An 18,762-nucleotide genomic window follows, 5' to 3' on the forward strand; every position below is an offset into this window, starting at 1 on the left:
TGTGCAAAAGCTGTTAAGTTTAATTAGGTCCCATTTGTTTATTTCTACTTTTATTTCTTTTGCCTTGGGAGACTAATCTAAGAAAATGTTGCTATGATTTATGTCCAAGAATGTTTTGCCTATCTTCTCTTCTAGGAGTTTTTATGGTGTCACGTCTTAAATTTAGGACTTTAAACCATTTTGCATTTATTTTTGTATGTGGTATGAGGGAGTGTTCTAATTTTACTGATTTACATGTAGCTGTCCAGCTTTCTCAACAGCACTTGTTGAAGAAACTGTCTTTTCTCCATTTGTATATTCTTGCCTCCTATGTCATAGATTAATTGACCACAGGGGTGAGTGGGTTTATTTCTGGGCTCTCTATTCTATTCCATTGGTGTGTATGTGTATATATATATAATGTATATATATTATGTATATATATTACATATATATAATGCATATCTATATAAATGTGTGTATATATATATGGTTTTGTGCCAGTACCAGACTGTTTTGATTACTGTAGCTTTGTAGTATAGTCTGAAGTCTTTAAGGATTATGCATCTAGCTTTGTTCTCTTTCCTCCGGATTGCTTTGGCAATTCTGGGTCTTTTGTGATTCCATATAATTTTAGGATTATTTGTTCTTGTTCTGCGAAAGACGTCATGGGTATTTTGATAGGGATTGCATTAAATTTGTAGACTGCTTTGGGTAGCAAACAATATTAATTCTTCCCATCCAAGAGCATGGAATATCCTTCAATTTCTTTGAATCATGTTTACTTTCCTTAATGGATGTTTTATAGTTTTCAGCATATAGGTCTTTCACCTCCTGGGTTAAGATCAATCCTAGGTATTTTTTTAATGTGATTTTAAACAGGATTGTTTTTTAAAATTTCTCTTTCTGATATTTCATTGTTAATGTAAAGAAATGCAACAGATTTCTGTATATTTATCTTGTATCCTGCTACCCTGCTGAATTCATTTATTAGTTCTAATAGTTTTTATGTGGAGACTTTAGGGTTCTCTGTATAGAGTAACAGGTCATCTGCAAATAGTGACAATTTTACATCTTTCCTTCCAATTTGGATACCTGTTATTTCTTTTTCTTTTCTGATTGATGTGGCTAGGACTTCCAATACTATGTTGAATAGAAGTGGTGAGAGTGGGCATCTTTATCTTGTTCATGAATTTAGTGGGAAGGCTTTCAGCTATTCATTGTTGAGTATTATGTTGGCTGTGTGTTTGTCATAAAAGGTTATTATGTTGAGATATGTTCCCTCTATTCCCATTTTGGTGAGAATTTTTATCATGAATGGATGTTGAATTTTGTCAAATGCTTTTTCTGCATCTCTTGATTATGAGGTTTTTTGTCTTTCATTTTGCTAATGTGTTGTATCACATTGATTGATTTGTGTACATTGAACCATCCTTGTGACCCTGAAATGAATACAACTTAATCATGGTTAATGATATATTGTTGGATTCAGTTTGCTTATATTTTGTTGAAAATTTTGCATCTATATTCATCAAAGATATTGGCCTGTAATTTTCTTTTTTGTACTGTATATTTCTGGTTTTGGTATTAGGGTGATGGTGGCTTCATAGAATGACTTTGGGAGTGTTCCTTTTTCTTCAATCTTTTGGAATAGTTTGAGAAGGATAGGTATAAATTATTCTTTTTATGTTTGGTAGAATTCCCCAGTGAAGCCATACGGTCCTGGATTATGTTTGCAGAAATAAAAAATTTACTACAGATTCTATTTCACTTCTAAGGATCAGTCTGTTTAAATTATCTATTTCTTCTTGACTCAATCTTGGCAGGCTGTATGTTTCTAGAAACTTGTCCATTTCTTTTAGGTTGTCCGATTTGGTGGTATGTAACTGTTCATAGTATTCTCTTAGGATTTTCTGTATTTCTCTGGTGTCAGTTGTTATTTCTCCTTTCATTTCTTAATTTATTTATCGGGCCCTCTCTTTTCTTCTTGGTGAGCCTGGCTAGAGCTTTACCAATTTTGTTTGTATTTTCAAAAACCAGCTCTTGGTTTTATTGATCTTTTCTATTTTTTTTTATCTCTTATTTATTTCCTCTCTGATCTTTATATTTTCTTCCTTCTGTTGAATTTGGTTTTCGTTTGCTCTTCTTTTTCTCATTCTTTTAGGTGGTAGGTTAAATTGTTAATTTGAGATTTTTCTTATTTTTTCTTAATTTATATTAAGCACTTATTTATTTTTAATGGAAGTATAGACGATTTACAATGTTGTGTTAATTTCAGGTGTACAGCAAAGTGATTCAGTTTTTTATACACACATATATTCTTTTTCAGATTCTTTTCCCTTATAGGTTATTACAAAATTTTGAGTATAGTTCCCTGTGCTATACAGTAGGTCCTTGTTGATTATCTATTTTACATATAGTAGTAATTTCTTCTTTTTGTTTTTCCTTTTGTGCTTTGATGGTTTTCTTTTGTACTATGCTTGAGTTCTTTTTGGTTTGTGTTAATCTGTTGTATATTTTTGATTTGTGGTTACCCTGGATCTCAAGTGTGTCAAACCTTAACTATATCTGCTTGCTTTAAATTGATAGTCACACAAGTTCAAACACATTCTAAAAGCTCTACATTTTTATACTCCCCTCCCCCACATTTTGTGATTTTTTTGATGTCCCATTTTACATCTTCATGCTTATTCTTTTGTTGTTAATTGTAGTTATAAATGGTTTTACAATTTTTGATTGTTTTTAAGTCTTTTTGTTGGCTTATTTAAGTGATCTTTAATCCTTTCCTATTGTGATTTTCCCTTTCCTATAGATTCTTGCTTCTTTTTTATTTAGAGAAGAACTTTCAGTATTTGTCTTAGGGTAGGTTTAGTACTGCTGAATTACTTTGGTTTTTGCTTTTTCTGAGTAGTTCTTTATCTCTCCTTCTATTCTAAATGATAAGCTTGCTGGGTAGAGTATCCTAGGTTGCAAGTTTTTCCCTTTCAGGACTTGGAATATATCTTGCCACTCCCTTCTAGCCTGCAAATTTTCTGCAGAGAAATCAGCTGATAGCCTTATGGGGGTTTGCTTGTAACTGACTCTGTTTTTCTCTTGCTGCCTTTAAAATCATCTCTTTAATTTTTGCCATTTTAATTACGATATATCTTGGTGTGGATCTGTTTGGGTTCATCTTGTTTGGGACCCTCTGTGCTTCCTGTACCTGGATATCTGTTTCCTTTCTTTAGGTGTCGGATTTTCAACCATAATGTCTTCAAATACATTTTTGATCCCATTTTCTCTCTCTTCTCCTTCTGGAATTGCTATTATGTGTAGGTTGGCATGTTTTATATTATCCCTTACATCATGTTTGTTGCTTTTTTTTTTCATTTTTCTTCCTGTCTGCTGTTCTGATTAGGTGATTTCCATTATTCTGTCTTCCAGATCACTTATTCTTTCTTCTGTGTCATTTAGTCTGCTATTCAGTGCTTCTAGATTGGTTTTTATCTCAGCAATCGAATTGTCTAATTTTGATTGGCTCCACTTTATAGTTTCTAGTTCCTTGTTACAGTGATCTGCATTTCTATCAATAATCTTAATTCCTTTAGCATTTTTAGTACCTCCTTTTTGAATTCAGGGTCTAGTAGATTGGTGAGGTCAGTTTCATTATTTGTTCTTTCAGGGGATTTCTCTTGTTCTTTTAATGGGGAGTAGTTCCTCTGCTTTTTCACTTGACTTCAGTTTCTCTGTCTCTATGAATTTAGGAGAAACATTTATCTACTGTGGTCTTTTTTTTTTTTTTTTTACCAAAATATTAATAGTGTTTAATCTCTGGATAGTGGGGTTAAAAGTAAGTTTTGTATTTTCTTTTACATTTTTTTGACATTTTCTGAAAAAATGTACAAGCACAAATTATTTTTAAAATAAGGAAAAACAGTAAAGATATTTCTATTTTTGCTCATACCCTTGCTCATAATTGGGAGCTTGGCAGTCCTAATTCTAGGAATTTTACCTATAGAAAGTGTCAGAGATATGCACATGCACAAAGATAACACTCAAAGATTGCTCATTATGGAATTATTTATAATAGCAAAAAATTAAAATACCCTCTCTACTGTGGTCTTGAAGGGAAGGTTTATGTGGGAGCATCCCTGTGTAGATTGTGAGTCCAATATTTTTGGTTCGAGGGCTGGTTTTTGTATGGATACCAGCCACATCTTTCCTCAGTGTGCTAGCCATTATCCCCTTCATAGGGGATGTGGTTGGTGTTGGGTGTCCAGATCTAGCACTGGAAGTGGGGTAGGGCCTCCTCTGCTCCGTGCCTGTTACTGCCCTGTTGTGGGTGAGGTCTGCTCCCCAGTTATTGAAGTAGAAGCACTAAGGGTTCAATCAGACTCTGTTGCCCTTGAGAGCATACCGTGCCATGCACTGAAGCACATGAGGCCTATATAGTCACAGTGAACATTTGTGCCGTCTTTGCAGGTGTCCACAGTTCCACCCAGAAGCAGCCCAAGGTTGCGTCCCTCTCTCCATTGTGTTTATCCCTGACCTAGTGCTAGGCTGTGGCTACAGGAATTGAGGTGGCTGTGCTGCTGTCTGGGACCTGGGCTTGCTCTGTGGCAGACCTCTCCCAGAATCTGTCCACCCCAGATTTGGCTCCAAGCTTCAGTGTGGAGTGGGCAGAGCTGGAGTGCTCCCACTGGGGAACAAACAGCTGCATACTCCTGCCCATGGCCTGTCCATGCAAGACTCAGCACCCAGAAGCTGTGTTGCCTAGGCTTCTCCAGCCCCTTTATCTGTCCCAGCAGATTTCCCTTCAGGCAACGGTGCTCCCCAGGTCGAGGGTCTACCTGTGTGGACCTTCTCTCCCTTACAGATCCCTCCCAGGGGGCACCAGTCTCATCCTGATCCTTTTTTATTTTTCTTCTGTTCTACCTGGTTTCATGGAGATCTGTCTTGCATCTTTGGTTGTATAGGAGTTCTTCTGCCAGTTTCCAGGTGGTGTTCTGTAAGAATTGTTCCACATGTAGATGTATTTTTTATGTGTTTGTGGGTGGAGGTGAGCCCCACATCCTCCTACTCCAACATCCTGATTGCTGTCCCCTTTGGATATTTTTGATAATTTTTTAAAAAATTAGAACAGTCATTCAAAATCAACTAGTAGGCAGTTACAGTCATATGTCCCAGAGAGGATTTTTACAGGTAAGAGCAGAAGAATCAATTACTTGAATTGTAATTGCTAAACATTACCATAGAGTTTCTGAAATTGTTGCTGTGTGTTACTTTTTAAATTACCTATTACCTCTACATACCCCTTTCTCTCAAACACCCACTCACTAATGTCAAAATTAAGATATTTGTTTTGGATATTTTCTTCCCTAAACTTTTTTTTGTGTCATGCTCCACAAACCTTGTAAATCTTTTGATTTTCCTTTTTTAAATGCACTGAAAGAAATGCTTATTTTATGTTTCTGTTACTCAGAGTTTACTATTTGTCTTTTCTCTCTCCTCCCCTAATATATGTCTTTTAATTTCTAATACGCTAGTGAAACTAGCTAAAATTCCTATAAATATTTCATTCTCAATAAGGTAAAAGGTCCATGAAGTAGTCTGTGTGATAAAGAAATTGTTTTGGTGGTTGCTAAGAGAAATCCTTTAGAGAATTTATAATAAATGAATGTAGAAAGACCTAGACTTGTTCTTTTTAAATAAAAGTCAGCAAAGAGCATGGAGTAGCATAGAAACAAGGTTTAGATAGAAAGAAATTCTGACCTGAGATAGGTTAACACTTCCAAATAGTAGACTCACTTAACGATGAATAAGAGTTGTAGGAGCTGTAAAGGGTAAATAGACATGGAGTACCTGTCTCATTCTCCTTCTTCTTTCTCACTTAAAGTGGGAAGACTAGAAAAATAAATGACTAAGGCTGAACAACATGAGAGGAGCTGAAAAAAATCCATCTGGTGTCTAACCCACTCTGAGACTCATAGAACCCTTTGTTAATGTTGAGGCAGAAATAATATTAAAAGTAAATTACAAAGAGTACCAGTTGAATTTGTGTTAAAGTAAGTACTTACGGGAAGAATTAAGGGTTAGTTAAAAAGATAAAATGTAGTAAAAGTTTCATTTTAAGCCATTTACATTAACTTAAAAGGGAAAGCTTACAGAAAAAGCAGAAAAGAGGACTGAAAATGCAGAAGAAAAGAAGGAAGGAATAATTTTATTGCTTGGCCTAATAGGTTCTAGGCATTGAGCTATGCACTTTTCCAGTTATTTAACTAGTGTCCTTCAGCTCCAAACTCACCCTTCTTCTCTCTGCTCTGTGATGTTAGGGACAGGCACACTCCAGGAAGAGTTCTAGGATGGTGAAGAAGAAGGAGCTTGACTCCTCTTGCTGTCTTGCTCTTGGCAGCCTGGTTTCAGCAAGAGACAACTGTTCCAGTGTCCTTTTTTTTTTTTTTTTTTCTGTGCTCTCAAAACTACTTACCATGCATGCCCCATCAGAGGTACCAGCAAGAGCTGGGCAGTGCTTCCCCTCAGAGGGCTGAGTCCCACTGTGTGTGGTGCTTCCTCCATGATTCTAGATTCTGGTTATCCAACCCTCATCTCTCTGATCCTCTGGCCCTAGAGGTGGTAGTAGTCTCCTGTTTCTGTATTATTTTTATGTTCCCTTTTCATTTTCTTAGTTCTCTAACACCTTTTAAAACAATTCTTTATGTTAAATTCTCTCTGTTAAAATGACTGGCATGTTTCTGTTTTTCTGATTAGCTTCTGACTGATACCACTCTTTACATAAATTGTAAATTTTTTATAAGTGAGTAACTGAAGCTCAAATAGGTTCAGTAACGTGCTCAGTGTTTCATAGTTGCCAGGAGGCATAGCTAGAATGTGAACCCAGAGCTACAAGCCCCAGTCTTTGCTGATATCCCAGGACACAGGAGGAAATCCATGAGATGTGTGTTGCCAAATTTTAAGAATTTTAAAGAATAACTTAAGAATTTAAAAATTTTGAAGAATAATTTAAGAATAAAGGTATTTACCTATCTATCTAGTTAAATAATCAGAATCCTTATACCTTTATTCATATATATATCTTGAATTTATATATTCTTCATACATTTATTGCAAGTGAATATGTGTGTGTGTGTGTGTGTGTGTGTATATATATATATATATATATATATATATATATATATATATATATATATATATTCTTTTTTTAGCTCCTTTCCAAATCTCCACCACTATGATAGAAAAAGGATTTTTTTTTTTTTAAAAGATGTGAATCCATAAGGAGAACAGATAAAAGCACATCGGAAATACTAAGAAAACTGTGGACATTAGAAAGCAGGTGAACAAGTGGGAACAGACTAAGCAGAACAGGAAAAAAAAAATCTAAGTCTGCAGTTTAGAAGCTTTAAGGCAGACTAGTCCTTGCCTCAGAACACGAGAATAGTTCTGATATTGCAGACATTGGGTTTCTAAAAGGTGGTTGTGATACAGCAGGATTTTTAAAAATTCTTATAAGTAGCAGTTAGATCTCCAGAGTCCTTTCCCCACAACTTACAGACCAGTGATTCCATCTCTTTACAACTCATAAGAAAGATTATTACTTTAAAAGACAGTTAGGGTTTGGTAACGCTGAGTAGTGTGGACAGACGGATGGTAGAAAATTGAGACCTCCTTGCATAGAAGTGAGGGACTTCAAGGGAGATAGTAAATAGTTGATGGAGGAAGAATTTGCATGGGATCAGATTCAGAGAAAAGGGACTGGCTGGCCTTCTAGGGGAGAAAGTTCTTTTCACATGCAAGGAAAGCAAAGATTGATGTAAGTATTTGGAAAGGTGCATTGGGGATATTATTTCTGAGAACTTACATATTCTCTGCATGAGAAGACAAGGATGGGTCATAAGGTTTGGGAGCAGCAACATAAATCTGAATCAGCTCTGTAGGGAATCAAAAGAGGAACACCCTTCGCTGCTTCCATTTTTCTACCATACATTATTGTTATCTTAAAGAATGATACTGTAAATTCACATAATATAGGTCACAAACTTGTGGCCCACACGTCAAATTTACCCCAAAAGTATGTGATTTTTTTTTAAATCGGTTGCCAACATTTTGAAATTTAGCAACTTTTATTTTTAAAAAGATTGAGGGCGTCTTCTTGAAAGACTAGATGATCCTACAGCACTGGACACACTGCAGAGTGTAGTGGAGTGGTGGGAAGTTTCTTTAGATGGAGTAGGTATTCTATAGCCCTCTCACTAATTTATGTGACCTTTTTGACCTGGAAGCCATTTGAATTTGACAGCCTGATAAAGCGTCTGTCTCTTGAGTACCACCAAGTCACCTGTGCAAAATTGAGGTGTGGTAATCTTTTTTAGAAAAGGAGTGTAAGGCATCATAAGAACCCCACTCCTTTAACCCGTAGATTGAGAGCATCAGAAGAAGTGAAGCGCCATTTTTAAAACGACTCCTGACTGGATGCGTCCCTCCAATAAGTGCTTCTAGGACCATGCAAATCCATTCTCATAACCTCATCTGGCAAAGTAAAATCACGGTCACTCAGAAGGCTTCTCTGGTATCTGTTAAAGATTACCTCATCCTGAGATGACTGGCCTGTCCAGATTTGTTTATATACAGCAATTTATTGAATTCAAGCTTCTGACATGTGGTTTGACTTGGCATAGATTGAATATGAAATATAAATCCAAAGCGGGGGCCTTACCTCTTTTATTAGTATAATAGTTATTATAGGAGTATCAGTTGATGTTCATTCCATTTTCAAGAAATAGTTCTTATTTGTGACTCATTAATAATTTGCAATTCATTTTCATCTAACTGTCCAATGAAAATCAATACTCTGAGAATCATTAAGTATGTGTATGATCACAAGATAAGAGTCAATTAGTTCTAGCCACGTTCTTGAAAACATTTATCTAGTAAAATACTTCACTCAAATGTGACTAAGTGCTAACTGTTAATTTGGGACTAAGATATGACTATTAAAGAACCTGCACCAGGATAAACTCCTTTCTAAGAAATGGCTTACAGTTAATTAAGGATTTTTTCCTAGCCTGTAGCTATCTTGGTCTCTTTCATGCAATGAATTTCTGGCATATGGACCTCAGTTTTGGGGGCTCATTTTCATTTCTAATGAAATTACTTCAGTCCTAGGAGGAAGCTCATAGGGTTTGGTTTGCTTGCGTAGTGTCTCTTCTCTTCTCTTCATAATTTCTTGGAAGCGATTTTTTCCCTCTACCTCTTTATCTTTCCGTTCTTCTGCCTCACATATTGCGTCTTCCTTTTGTCGCATCTTTAGCTCTTCCTGCCACTGTTACAGAGAGAAAGTGTCATTTATATATGATTTTCCATGAAAAAAATATATGAGTTTAGCTTCTCAAAATGCAGATTCTTATATCCAATTATTCTCTTAGTTTTTCTCACAGATATTCTTCATGAATTTATACTCGACCATATTGTAAAAATATAAAAGCCATCTGTTAGAAAGTGTATAAGACCCACAAAAAACAGAATTCCCCCTTAGCATTTTTAATAATAATAAACCAACAATCCAAAAAAAGAGATAATACAGTTTACATTTATATATACCAAAGGAATTTCCTTTCATCATCAATATTGGTATTTACATGATAGCATGGAATCCTAAAATGAAAAATCAAGCCAAAGCAAAATAAAAAGAAAAACCAAATTAAAGTGAAAGGCATAGTGATATTATTTATTACTTATGAGATTGAAAATGAAATTAATGGGCAAAGACTGATTTTCCAACAGACCAGTAAAAATACTTCTACGGAATTCATCTCAATTGACCACGTTATTTCATGACAATAATACCATTCTCTGGAGGCAGGAGTACTAGGAATAAGTAGTTGGAAGTAATGATGGTAAATCAACCAAATCATTTTTTTCCCCTTCTAATATCTTTAATGAGGGACGTGGCAAAAAGAGGTGGTAATCACCTCTTCAGGCCAGGTAAAAAGTTCAGAATGACCCCTAGCATGAAATGTTAAAAATTCCTAAAGACACAACCTACATTGATCATTTTGTCACCCTCAGCCCATGCACACTCACAAACGACCAGACTATGCTTAACAACCTATCAATTAATTTAAAATTACTATATACCAGTGCTGGGAATTATGACTGTGATTTGTCATCTGGGATATACAGATATTCATAAGTAAAAGTAAACCTCAGAATCCACAACTCATCACTCAGCTTTCCAAAGGCAATAAATATTTTTTAAATGTCAACACACTCAGATTAAATATTAAACAAAAAATATCTACTTTTAAAATTTCCAGTTAAGCTTTAAAGACGTAAGAAATAGGAAAGTTTCCTGCACTTATCTTGAGACTGTTTCTACACACAGTTATTAGTCATATAAGTTTCATTTCTCAGAAACCATTTTTACATGAAATATCTAGAAAATTGAGGCAAAACATCCAGAACATTCCAGCATTGGCTAAAATTCAGGCCTTGGTTTAGTCTACAATTCTATGATACCCATCTGTGACATACAATTTTTTCTCATATAATAAACTACATAATAATATCAATTGTTTGAAAAAACCACCAATTTTATGTTATAACATAAAAGTAATAGTTGGTGTAATAATGATAGTACCTATAAACAAAGACATCTAATTTACCCTTTATGAGAGATCTCAATGTACTTTACGACTTTGATCTTTACATTGTGAAAAATCAACAGAGGATTAATTCTTAAGAACTCTCAGTAAAATAGAATTCTTTGGTTTCCTGAACAGCATGTATAAAAGCAGTAATGGGGTACCATATTGCTAACCACAAGGTGGCAGCTCTTCCTCTTTTAGCTCCTTGTTAGAATTTGGCTTGGCTGGAATGCACCATAATGGTATAATCCTTCTTTTTGTTAGCCCCAGAAAAATGTAAACTTCTTTTTCTCATTTTTTTCTCTGTTGACTACGACAAATTCAATTTGGATAAATCATTGTCTTTACTTTTATTTCCCATTATTATCATCAATTGTGGCAACTAGGAGGATGCAGATATGCTTGAAGTTGATGGGAAATAAAAGCACCATACTGCTTTATTCAGCCCATTCACTCAGGATTCAGTCATCACGCTATAGAGTACCAGCAGTGTAAAAGGTACAGTACCTTAATGTCTGCTGAACAATTAGGTATCTGCCCTATTCCTTGCATATCAGGGACACTTGATAAAATTCAATAAAATTCAACAGGTACACTTAAAACTGTAGCTGTGTGTTTTTGTTTCTTGTCAGTTCTACAGATTCCACCTTCCCTCCCCCATTTAGGTTAGTAATTATAAGCCAAGAAATTGAGCAACTATGAAAAACTGACAAGTAGATTTGAAGTCCAGGGATACATATAGACTGGTTTTACATATAGACTCAGTCATTTACTAACTTTAAAACCTGGGACAATTAACTGAATTGTAAAGCTACATTCTTCTTACTGGTAAATGTTTTACAGAGTTGTTGTAAGGATTAAATTAACTAATGTAAGAGCATTTTGTAAAGTGTGAGATATAAGTACAAAGCACTATAGTTATAGCTATGTCAAAGGAAATAGTATATAGATGAATACTTTTTAAAATGTGATATCCAGAGAAGCTTTCATAAACCTTCCCAAATCAATACTACTAAACTGCTAAGTATTTGATTAGGCTAGCCACAGATCAAACAATTTGGATCCTATCCATTCTCAAACATATTTGCAGAAAGGATTCCTTTACCCATCTGTATAAAGATTGATGGCAGTGATTGCTTAGATACTGCTTATACCCTTGGAAGGAAGAAAAGACGATGGTTTTTAGGAGGCATTTCCTAGCCTCTTCTCTGTCACTTAAAACACTGTCCTCTGTCTCTTTAGGCCAATGTGTTTAATCACAAAGTGATCAAGGTCTTTCAAAACTTTCAAGGGTAAAGAATGATAAGGCAAAAGATTTTTGTTCTGTTATTAAAACTACACTATGTATGTGTGTGTATATATACATTGGCAACCTGCTATCTTTTGTAATATATTCCAGATAATTTAGTTGAAGTGAATGGTAAAATTATAGTTATTGCAATTTATGAACCATTAGGAATTTTTTATAATGCCCTGTACATATGATATACTAGTTTAGCATAAATGTTATTAGTGAATAAAATAACAATACTATAGTTCTCATTTTGTGATTCCAGGGTATCATTCAGTTTCCAAACCCCAGTACTTGTGGCCACTGCTAGGGTGGCTTAAATATTGACTATATGATAAATAACTATTTAATGGGATCAATAAATGAAATAATCACTTATTCTTTGTCAAAATATCACTAATTAAAAGGAATGTAAACCATGGGAATATAAATACAATCTGAGAAATAATACTGAACTGGTGATAAAAATAATTTAAACACATTCTATATGCTATTGAATCTATATTGTATTCAAAGAAAAAACAAAAAATAAGTACTCTCTCTCCTACTCCAACTCTACTCCTAAAAAGTAGTAGTCATAAAATGATTTGGCAAGAAATCTTTGATTAAATATAGCTCAGTGGATTAAAATATGTTAAGTAAACGGCCTTGTATTGTCACTGCTTATTTAACTGATACCAAGAACAGAATGATTAAAGTCTTTCTAATATTTCAGGGGTAAAGAATGGTCACTGAAAATTGAGTCAAAAGATTTTTATTCTGTTGTTAAAACTACACTACAGAAGAAATCAGTGTTCAGTGTTCAGTATCAGATTCTTGTCACAAAAAAATCAGAACTAATTCAGGAAACAGGATAAGGCTAGTATTTTGTAAATGACAGAAAGCCAAATTTTCTGTAACCCAATGAAGGCACTGAGGTATATAGATAGTACAGTGAGATATAATTCAGTTTGGCAAATCTCAATCATGGTTCCACTTTTGAGTTCCATGTATTAATGTTTCCATCTCAGAACTACACTTTCCAATTCAAAATGCCTTTAAAGAACAAAGCTTTTGCTGCTAGTTTAAGAAAGTCAATCTCACGTGATGGTCAATGATTCTTGCCAACTCTTTGTCCGCCTTGGTAAAAAAATCTGGATATGGAAACAAGCCAATTTCTGGCATAGAAGAATGTTCCCTTCAAAAGAGCACAAGAACAGATCCAATATTAGGTATAGATAGTCTTCCTCCCCGGAATATATAGATTTACAAATCCTCATTATTAAGAATTTTGATTCTATATTGTTAACATAGAAAACTACTCTGTGTAGACTACAACATATTAGCTTTTAGTTTCTGTAAGCCATTTGGGTTCTTAAAACTGACATTTCTGAGGGTAGGGCATGACATATAGAATGAGAACTAGAAAATAATAAAAAGGCAATCTTCTCCTAGGAGATGTAAATACTACAGCTGGTCAGTAGCAAATGAGAGGCTAAAGTATGAAAGGCTTAAGGGAGCCTGAAGTAGACTATGCCCAACAGGGAGATGAAAGTGCCCGTCACTGTACACAGCCCCATGACCCTGGAAGTTCTGGTGGAATTCTAAGCCTAAGAATTTGATCTAAGATATACTAAAAAAGAAAAAAAAAAAAAATGATGTGACTTCAATACTTCTCTCAAATAAGGGTGGAACTGTGGCAGACAATTTAGCAACAGCTCAATGGAAGTGTTGGCAGTACAAAGCTGGGTCCTAAACTAGTGGAAATTTAGTATTAAACCATCCACATAATAATTACATTATTAAATTTATTATGAAGAAATTATTGTGAGCTCAGAAATATGTTATGCAACAAAATGGTGGTAGAGAATATGGTTTTGAAGGAGAGAAAGTGGGTTTAAAAGAAAAGCTCTTAGGAAAGAGTCTAAGGAGAAACATAGCTGGTGAAAATTTCCATATTCAAAAAAGTCTGATCAGTTTTTAAGACTATAATGTCTACTATGCACTTTTTTCAAGTTGTTGTCTATACCATTTTTGACATGCTTCTCTCATATCACTAGGTTGCTTTATGCTGCACTAAACACTTCTCAAATCCTTCCATTTATCATCATCTCCATCATCATTTTCCTAATCTAAACCATCATCTCTTACCTGGATTAAGGCCTCCTTCTTTATAATCCCTGCATCCACCATGTCTTACCCTTTTTACTCTTGTCTTTATACAGTAGCCAGACTTTTTTTTTCAAACTACAATGTGGATCATGTCAATCCCTGACTTCAAACTCTTCAGTAATTCCACATTAACTTTAGGAGTAAGATTACATTCCTTGCTGAGGAAGCCTGAAGTAGACTGTGCATTTGTTTAAGTGGCCTGTGTGGCTTCTCCAAACTTACTTTTCTCCCTTCTTGGCCCAAGTCTATGCGTTCCTAACACATGGGCTTTCTTGCAGTTACTGTGATATGCCTTGCTCCACCTGACTATTGTTTGTTTGCACATACTGTCACCACCCATTTCTCCACTGTCCTTCTCCTCCTCCTCTCTCTCTGCTGCAGGGCTGGTTAATGCCTACTTTTTCTTCAGCTTCTCAGTTCAAGCCCACTACCATAGCTCTCAATCCACCATGGGCCTTTCCTTCATCATACTTATCTCAATTGTAACTTTACATTTATCTGTGAGCCTGTATGAAATTTTTTTTTTTCCTGACTAGAAATATGAGCTACATGATTGTGGAGACTTTGTTTGTTTGCTTATCATTGACTCCACAGTGACCTACACAGTGCCACTAGACACTAAATGAATGTGTGTATGTTTGGTAAATTACTGAATGAATAAATGAAAGTTGTGATATGTTTTAATCTCCTTTATATTCCAGGCCATCAATAAGAGTCTACGACACAATACTCTTATGTCAGCAGAGCAGTGTCCAGCAGAGCAAGAAGACGACAATCTCAAGAGGTAGGTCATTAGAGTGGAACTAATAGCAGGGATTCAAAGGAAAATAACTCAAGTGACAGGTGACCAGGGAAAATATATGGAGCCCTCTCCTAACCCATAAGATTCACAAGTATTGTGGGGCAGAAGAGCAGTGAGCTTCCCACTGCATGTAGAATAGGGGCCTTAGCCATTCTGTTGAAATATTAAAATATGATTCTAGAATGCTGGAGAGTTAGGGGGCATCTGCAGCTGAGACTTGGGTTAACTATATTCATTCAACAAAATTTGGGCACTTCTGATATTCAAAGAATTGTGCTAAATGCTGTGAAAAGATAAATGAGACAGAACTTTTAAATTAGTTAAAGGTTAAAAGTGTTCAAGCAAGTTGCCTCAAGTTCCTTCTTGAATTATAAAAGTTTAAGATAAAGACATGCATAACAATATACATAATGTTAGAAAGCCTTTAAAATGGGAAGATTAGATGGATATGCTTGTGCACCTGATTTCTAGTTTTCTCAGTTGAATAGTTTGTACTGGAAAAGAAAAATGTATAAATAACTATAATACAACATGAGACATAAGAGAGATAAGTATTCAATGATATAAACAGAAAAATGTAGTAAAATGGTTAAGAAACAGGTTCTGGACTCAGATCTCTAAGCAAATTTTCATCCTGCCACTTAGTATTATTTATCACTCTGTTCCTCGGTGTCTCCATTTTTAATACAAAAAAATAATAGTACCTTCCTTGTTATGTATTTATAAAAATTAAAAAGGGATAAGACATAAATACGTTTGATGGAGCAAATACTAAACAAGTTTCAGCTATACTATCCTTGTCATTATCATTATCAAAAAAATTCAGAGGAATAAGCCATGACTTTTAGGTGGTATTAAAAGAGAAGAGAATAAAATAAGAGAAAAAGTAATGGAAGACAAAACAATTAAGATGAGGCTTAAATGAGATGTACAACTCTTACGTTTGGAATTAAATGGGAAGTAGAGAAAAATCTTCCCAGAAACATGGTATATTATAATCCTCGGTGTGCCATAACAAATTACCACAAACTGGTAGTCTTAAAAGCCAGAAATCCATTTTCTCACAGTTCTACAGGCCAGAAGTCCTAAATCAAGGTGTTGGCAGGTTTGGTTCCTCTGAAGGCTCTGGGGAGAATGCATTCCAGGCTTCTCTTAGCTTCTAGTAGCTTCTAGCTTCCCATCTTTGTCTCTGTCTTCAAATGGCCTTCTCCTTCCATGTCTCTATGTCTGCTTCTTTTCTGTCTCTTACAAGGACACAAGGACACTGTGGATTTAAGGCCCATGTGACCAAGACAGCCTTAACTTTCCCTAAAGCTGAAGCTTGACTAGGGCTTCCCTGGTGGCGCAGTGGTTGAGAATCTGCCTGCCAATGCAGGGGACACGGGTTCGAGCCCTGGTCTGGGAAGATCCCACATGCCGCAGAGCAACTAGGCCCGTGAGCCACAATTACTGAGCCTGTGCTCCGCAACAAGAGAGGCCGCGATAGTGAGAGGCCCGTGCACCGCGATGAAGAGTGGCCCCCACTTGCCGCAACTAGAGAAAGCCCTCGCACACAAATGAAGACCCAACACAGCCATAAATAAATAAATAAAAATTAAAAAAAAAAAAAAAAAAGCTTGACTAAAGCTTAGACAGGCTTCTTCCTGACTCTAGGCACCTGATCTCCCTTGTTTTAGAGCATTTACTGTAGAAAACTTGCGATTGTAAATTATTTCTCTTCTCCCAGCCTTTTGCCAGTTTATTATCCAGGAACACTTTTCTCAAGGACCTGGGAGCCATCCCTTTAAAATAAAATCATCAAGAAAGATAGTGCTCCTATCTTCCAGTCTCTGTGGGAAGGAATCTAACTTAGGTGGCAATTAGCAAACACAATGACCTAATCACATTGACCAACCTCTCCTCTAATATCTTCCAATACTTTTCCACTAGCTCACCTCAGCATCAAAAAACCTCCTGTCTTTTGTTTCGGGGAAGTTAAGTTCAATCTCTCTCCCCTATTGCAAGACTGGAGTAAAGTTTTCTTTGCCTGTTTAATTTGTCCGGTGCAATTTCTCTTTGATACACCCTAATTCAAGATGATCTCATCTTGAAATCCTTATCTTAGCTACCCAAATAAGGTCACATTGACAAGTATGGGGGCCTAGCACTTTGACACATCTTTTGGAGGACAAAGTTCAACCCACTATAGATGACAAAGCAGGAACAAAAATTCAGACGAAGGAAACAAAGCACTTATTTGGGGAGAAGCACACAGACTGAGAAGGATGGAACCTAGAATACATTTAAGGGAAGAGTAGGTGACTCATTTATTCACTCATTCATTCATTTACTCAAACATTTATTGCAGGAGGAATGTTATTATAAGGACTGAGAAGAGAAAAAAATTTAACTTAGGTACTGCAGTCCAGAAATTCAAAGTTCACATGGCAGGGAGACATGTAAAGAGACATTTATAGTACACTGGAAAAATTGCTGTAAAACAGGGTTCTCTGGTGGACAAACATGGGAGATGACATAATTTAACTTAGTCTGAGAGTAAGAGAACATTTCCTGAATGATTTATGCATAGTTTTGTCCCAATAGGATGATTACGGACTGAAGAAAAGACACATTTAGGACATGTTCATTTTTTTTTTAATATATCAAGGATAAGAAATATACAGAGATACTTACAAAAAGAGAAAAAAACACACAAAAAAACCCAAAACAAGGGATAATACTGTTCTTTATACAGAGTTATGGTTTTTCAAGTCCCCAAGCTCTTCTGAGGACATAGAATATGGATTGAGCATCCCTTTAGAAGGTATTCCCCAGGAGCACGTGAATAACCATGTCTCAGGCCTCTTTAATCCTGCATCTCCCCCTCTGACCTAATCAATTCAGCAGGTTCTGGACTCAGATCTCTAAGCAAATTTTCATCCTGCCACTTAGTATTATTTATCACTCTGTTCCTCTGTTTGCTTTTATCTCAGGCAGACTATAATAATCTTTGGAATTACCCAATGAGGGGAAGATACTGTATTATTTAAACAAACCACAGAATTATATCCTTGTTCAGCAACTGAATGACTTGATCCCTTATCCCACTTTTTTTTGAGAGAAATTGAACAGGCACAGACTCATTGGTTGGCATTTCCTCTAGTATACTTCATTTTCATTTTTGAGGTCCAGCATGGACGTATGATTCTCAAAAATGTCATGGATATAGGACCTTTTACTGATTCTAAACTTAACTTATTCCAAATAATTGTAATTGAGTATAATGTTAGCTGTGGGCTTATCATTTATGTCCTTTGTTATACTGAAGTATATCCCTTCTATACCCAATTTGTTGAGAGTTTTTATCGTGAAAATTTGAACGTTGTCAAATGCTTTTTCTGCATCTAGTGAGATAATCACATGGTTTCTATCTATCTTTCATTCTATCAATGTGGTATATCACATTTATTGATATACATATGTTGAATCATCCTTGCATTCAAGAGGTAAATCCCACATGATCATGGTGTATGATCCTTCTAATGTGTCCGTTTTTAAAAATTTTTATTTATTTTTAAATAAAAAAAAAATATTGCAGTATATTTCATGTACATTATATAAGTAACAGGTGTACAATACAGTGATTTACAACTTTAAAGGTTATACTCCATTTATAATTATTGTAAATATTGGCTCCATTTCCTCTGTTGGAATCCTTGTGGCTTACTTTATACATAATAGTTTATACCTCTTTGTTCACTACCCCTATCTTGCCCCTCCCTCTTCTCTCTTCCTACTGGTAACCACTAGTTCATTCTCTTTATCTGTGAGTCTCTTTCTGCTTTGTTATATTCACTAGTTTGTTGTATTTTTTAGATTTCACATATAAGTGATATCATAAAGTTTTTCTGTCTGACTTA

General features: G+C 35.4%; 1 protein-coding gene across 1 annotated transcript in view; it reads right to left on the reverse strand.

Moving 5' to 3' along the window:
• Window positions 1–18,762, reverse strand: part of TMEM232 (transmembrane protein 232) — a 275,976-nt gene that overhangs the window by 5,799 nt on the left and 251,415 nt on the right. Inside the window, exons 13-14 of the mRNA XM_068534862.1 lie at window positions 12,994–13,087; window positions 9,128–9,295 (exon numbers count right to left, since the gene is read on the reverse strand). Coding sequence (XP_068390963.1) covers window positions 9,128–9,295; window positions 12,994–13,087 — 262 coding nt within the window. The remainder of the gene's footprint in view (window positions 1–9,127; window positions 9,296–12,993; window positions 13,088–18,762) is intronic.

Source organism: Eschrichtius robustus, chromosome 2 (genome assembly GCF_028021215.1).
Source record: "Eschrichtius robustus isolate mEscRob2 chromosome 2, mEscRob2.pri, whole genome shotgun sequence".
Classification (NCBI taxonomy): Eukaryota; Metazoa; Chordata; class Mammalia; order Artiodactyla; family Eschrichtiidae; genus Eschrichtius; species Eschrichtius robustus.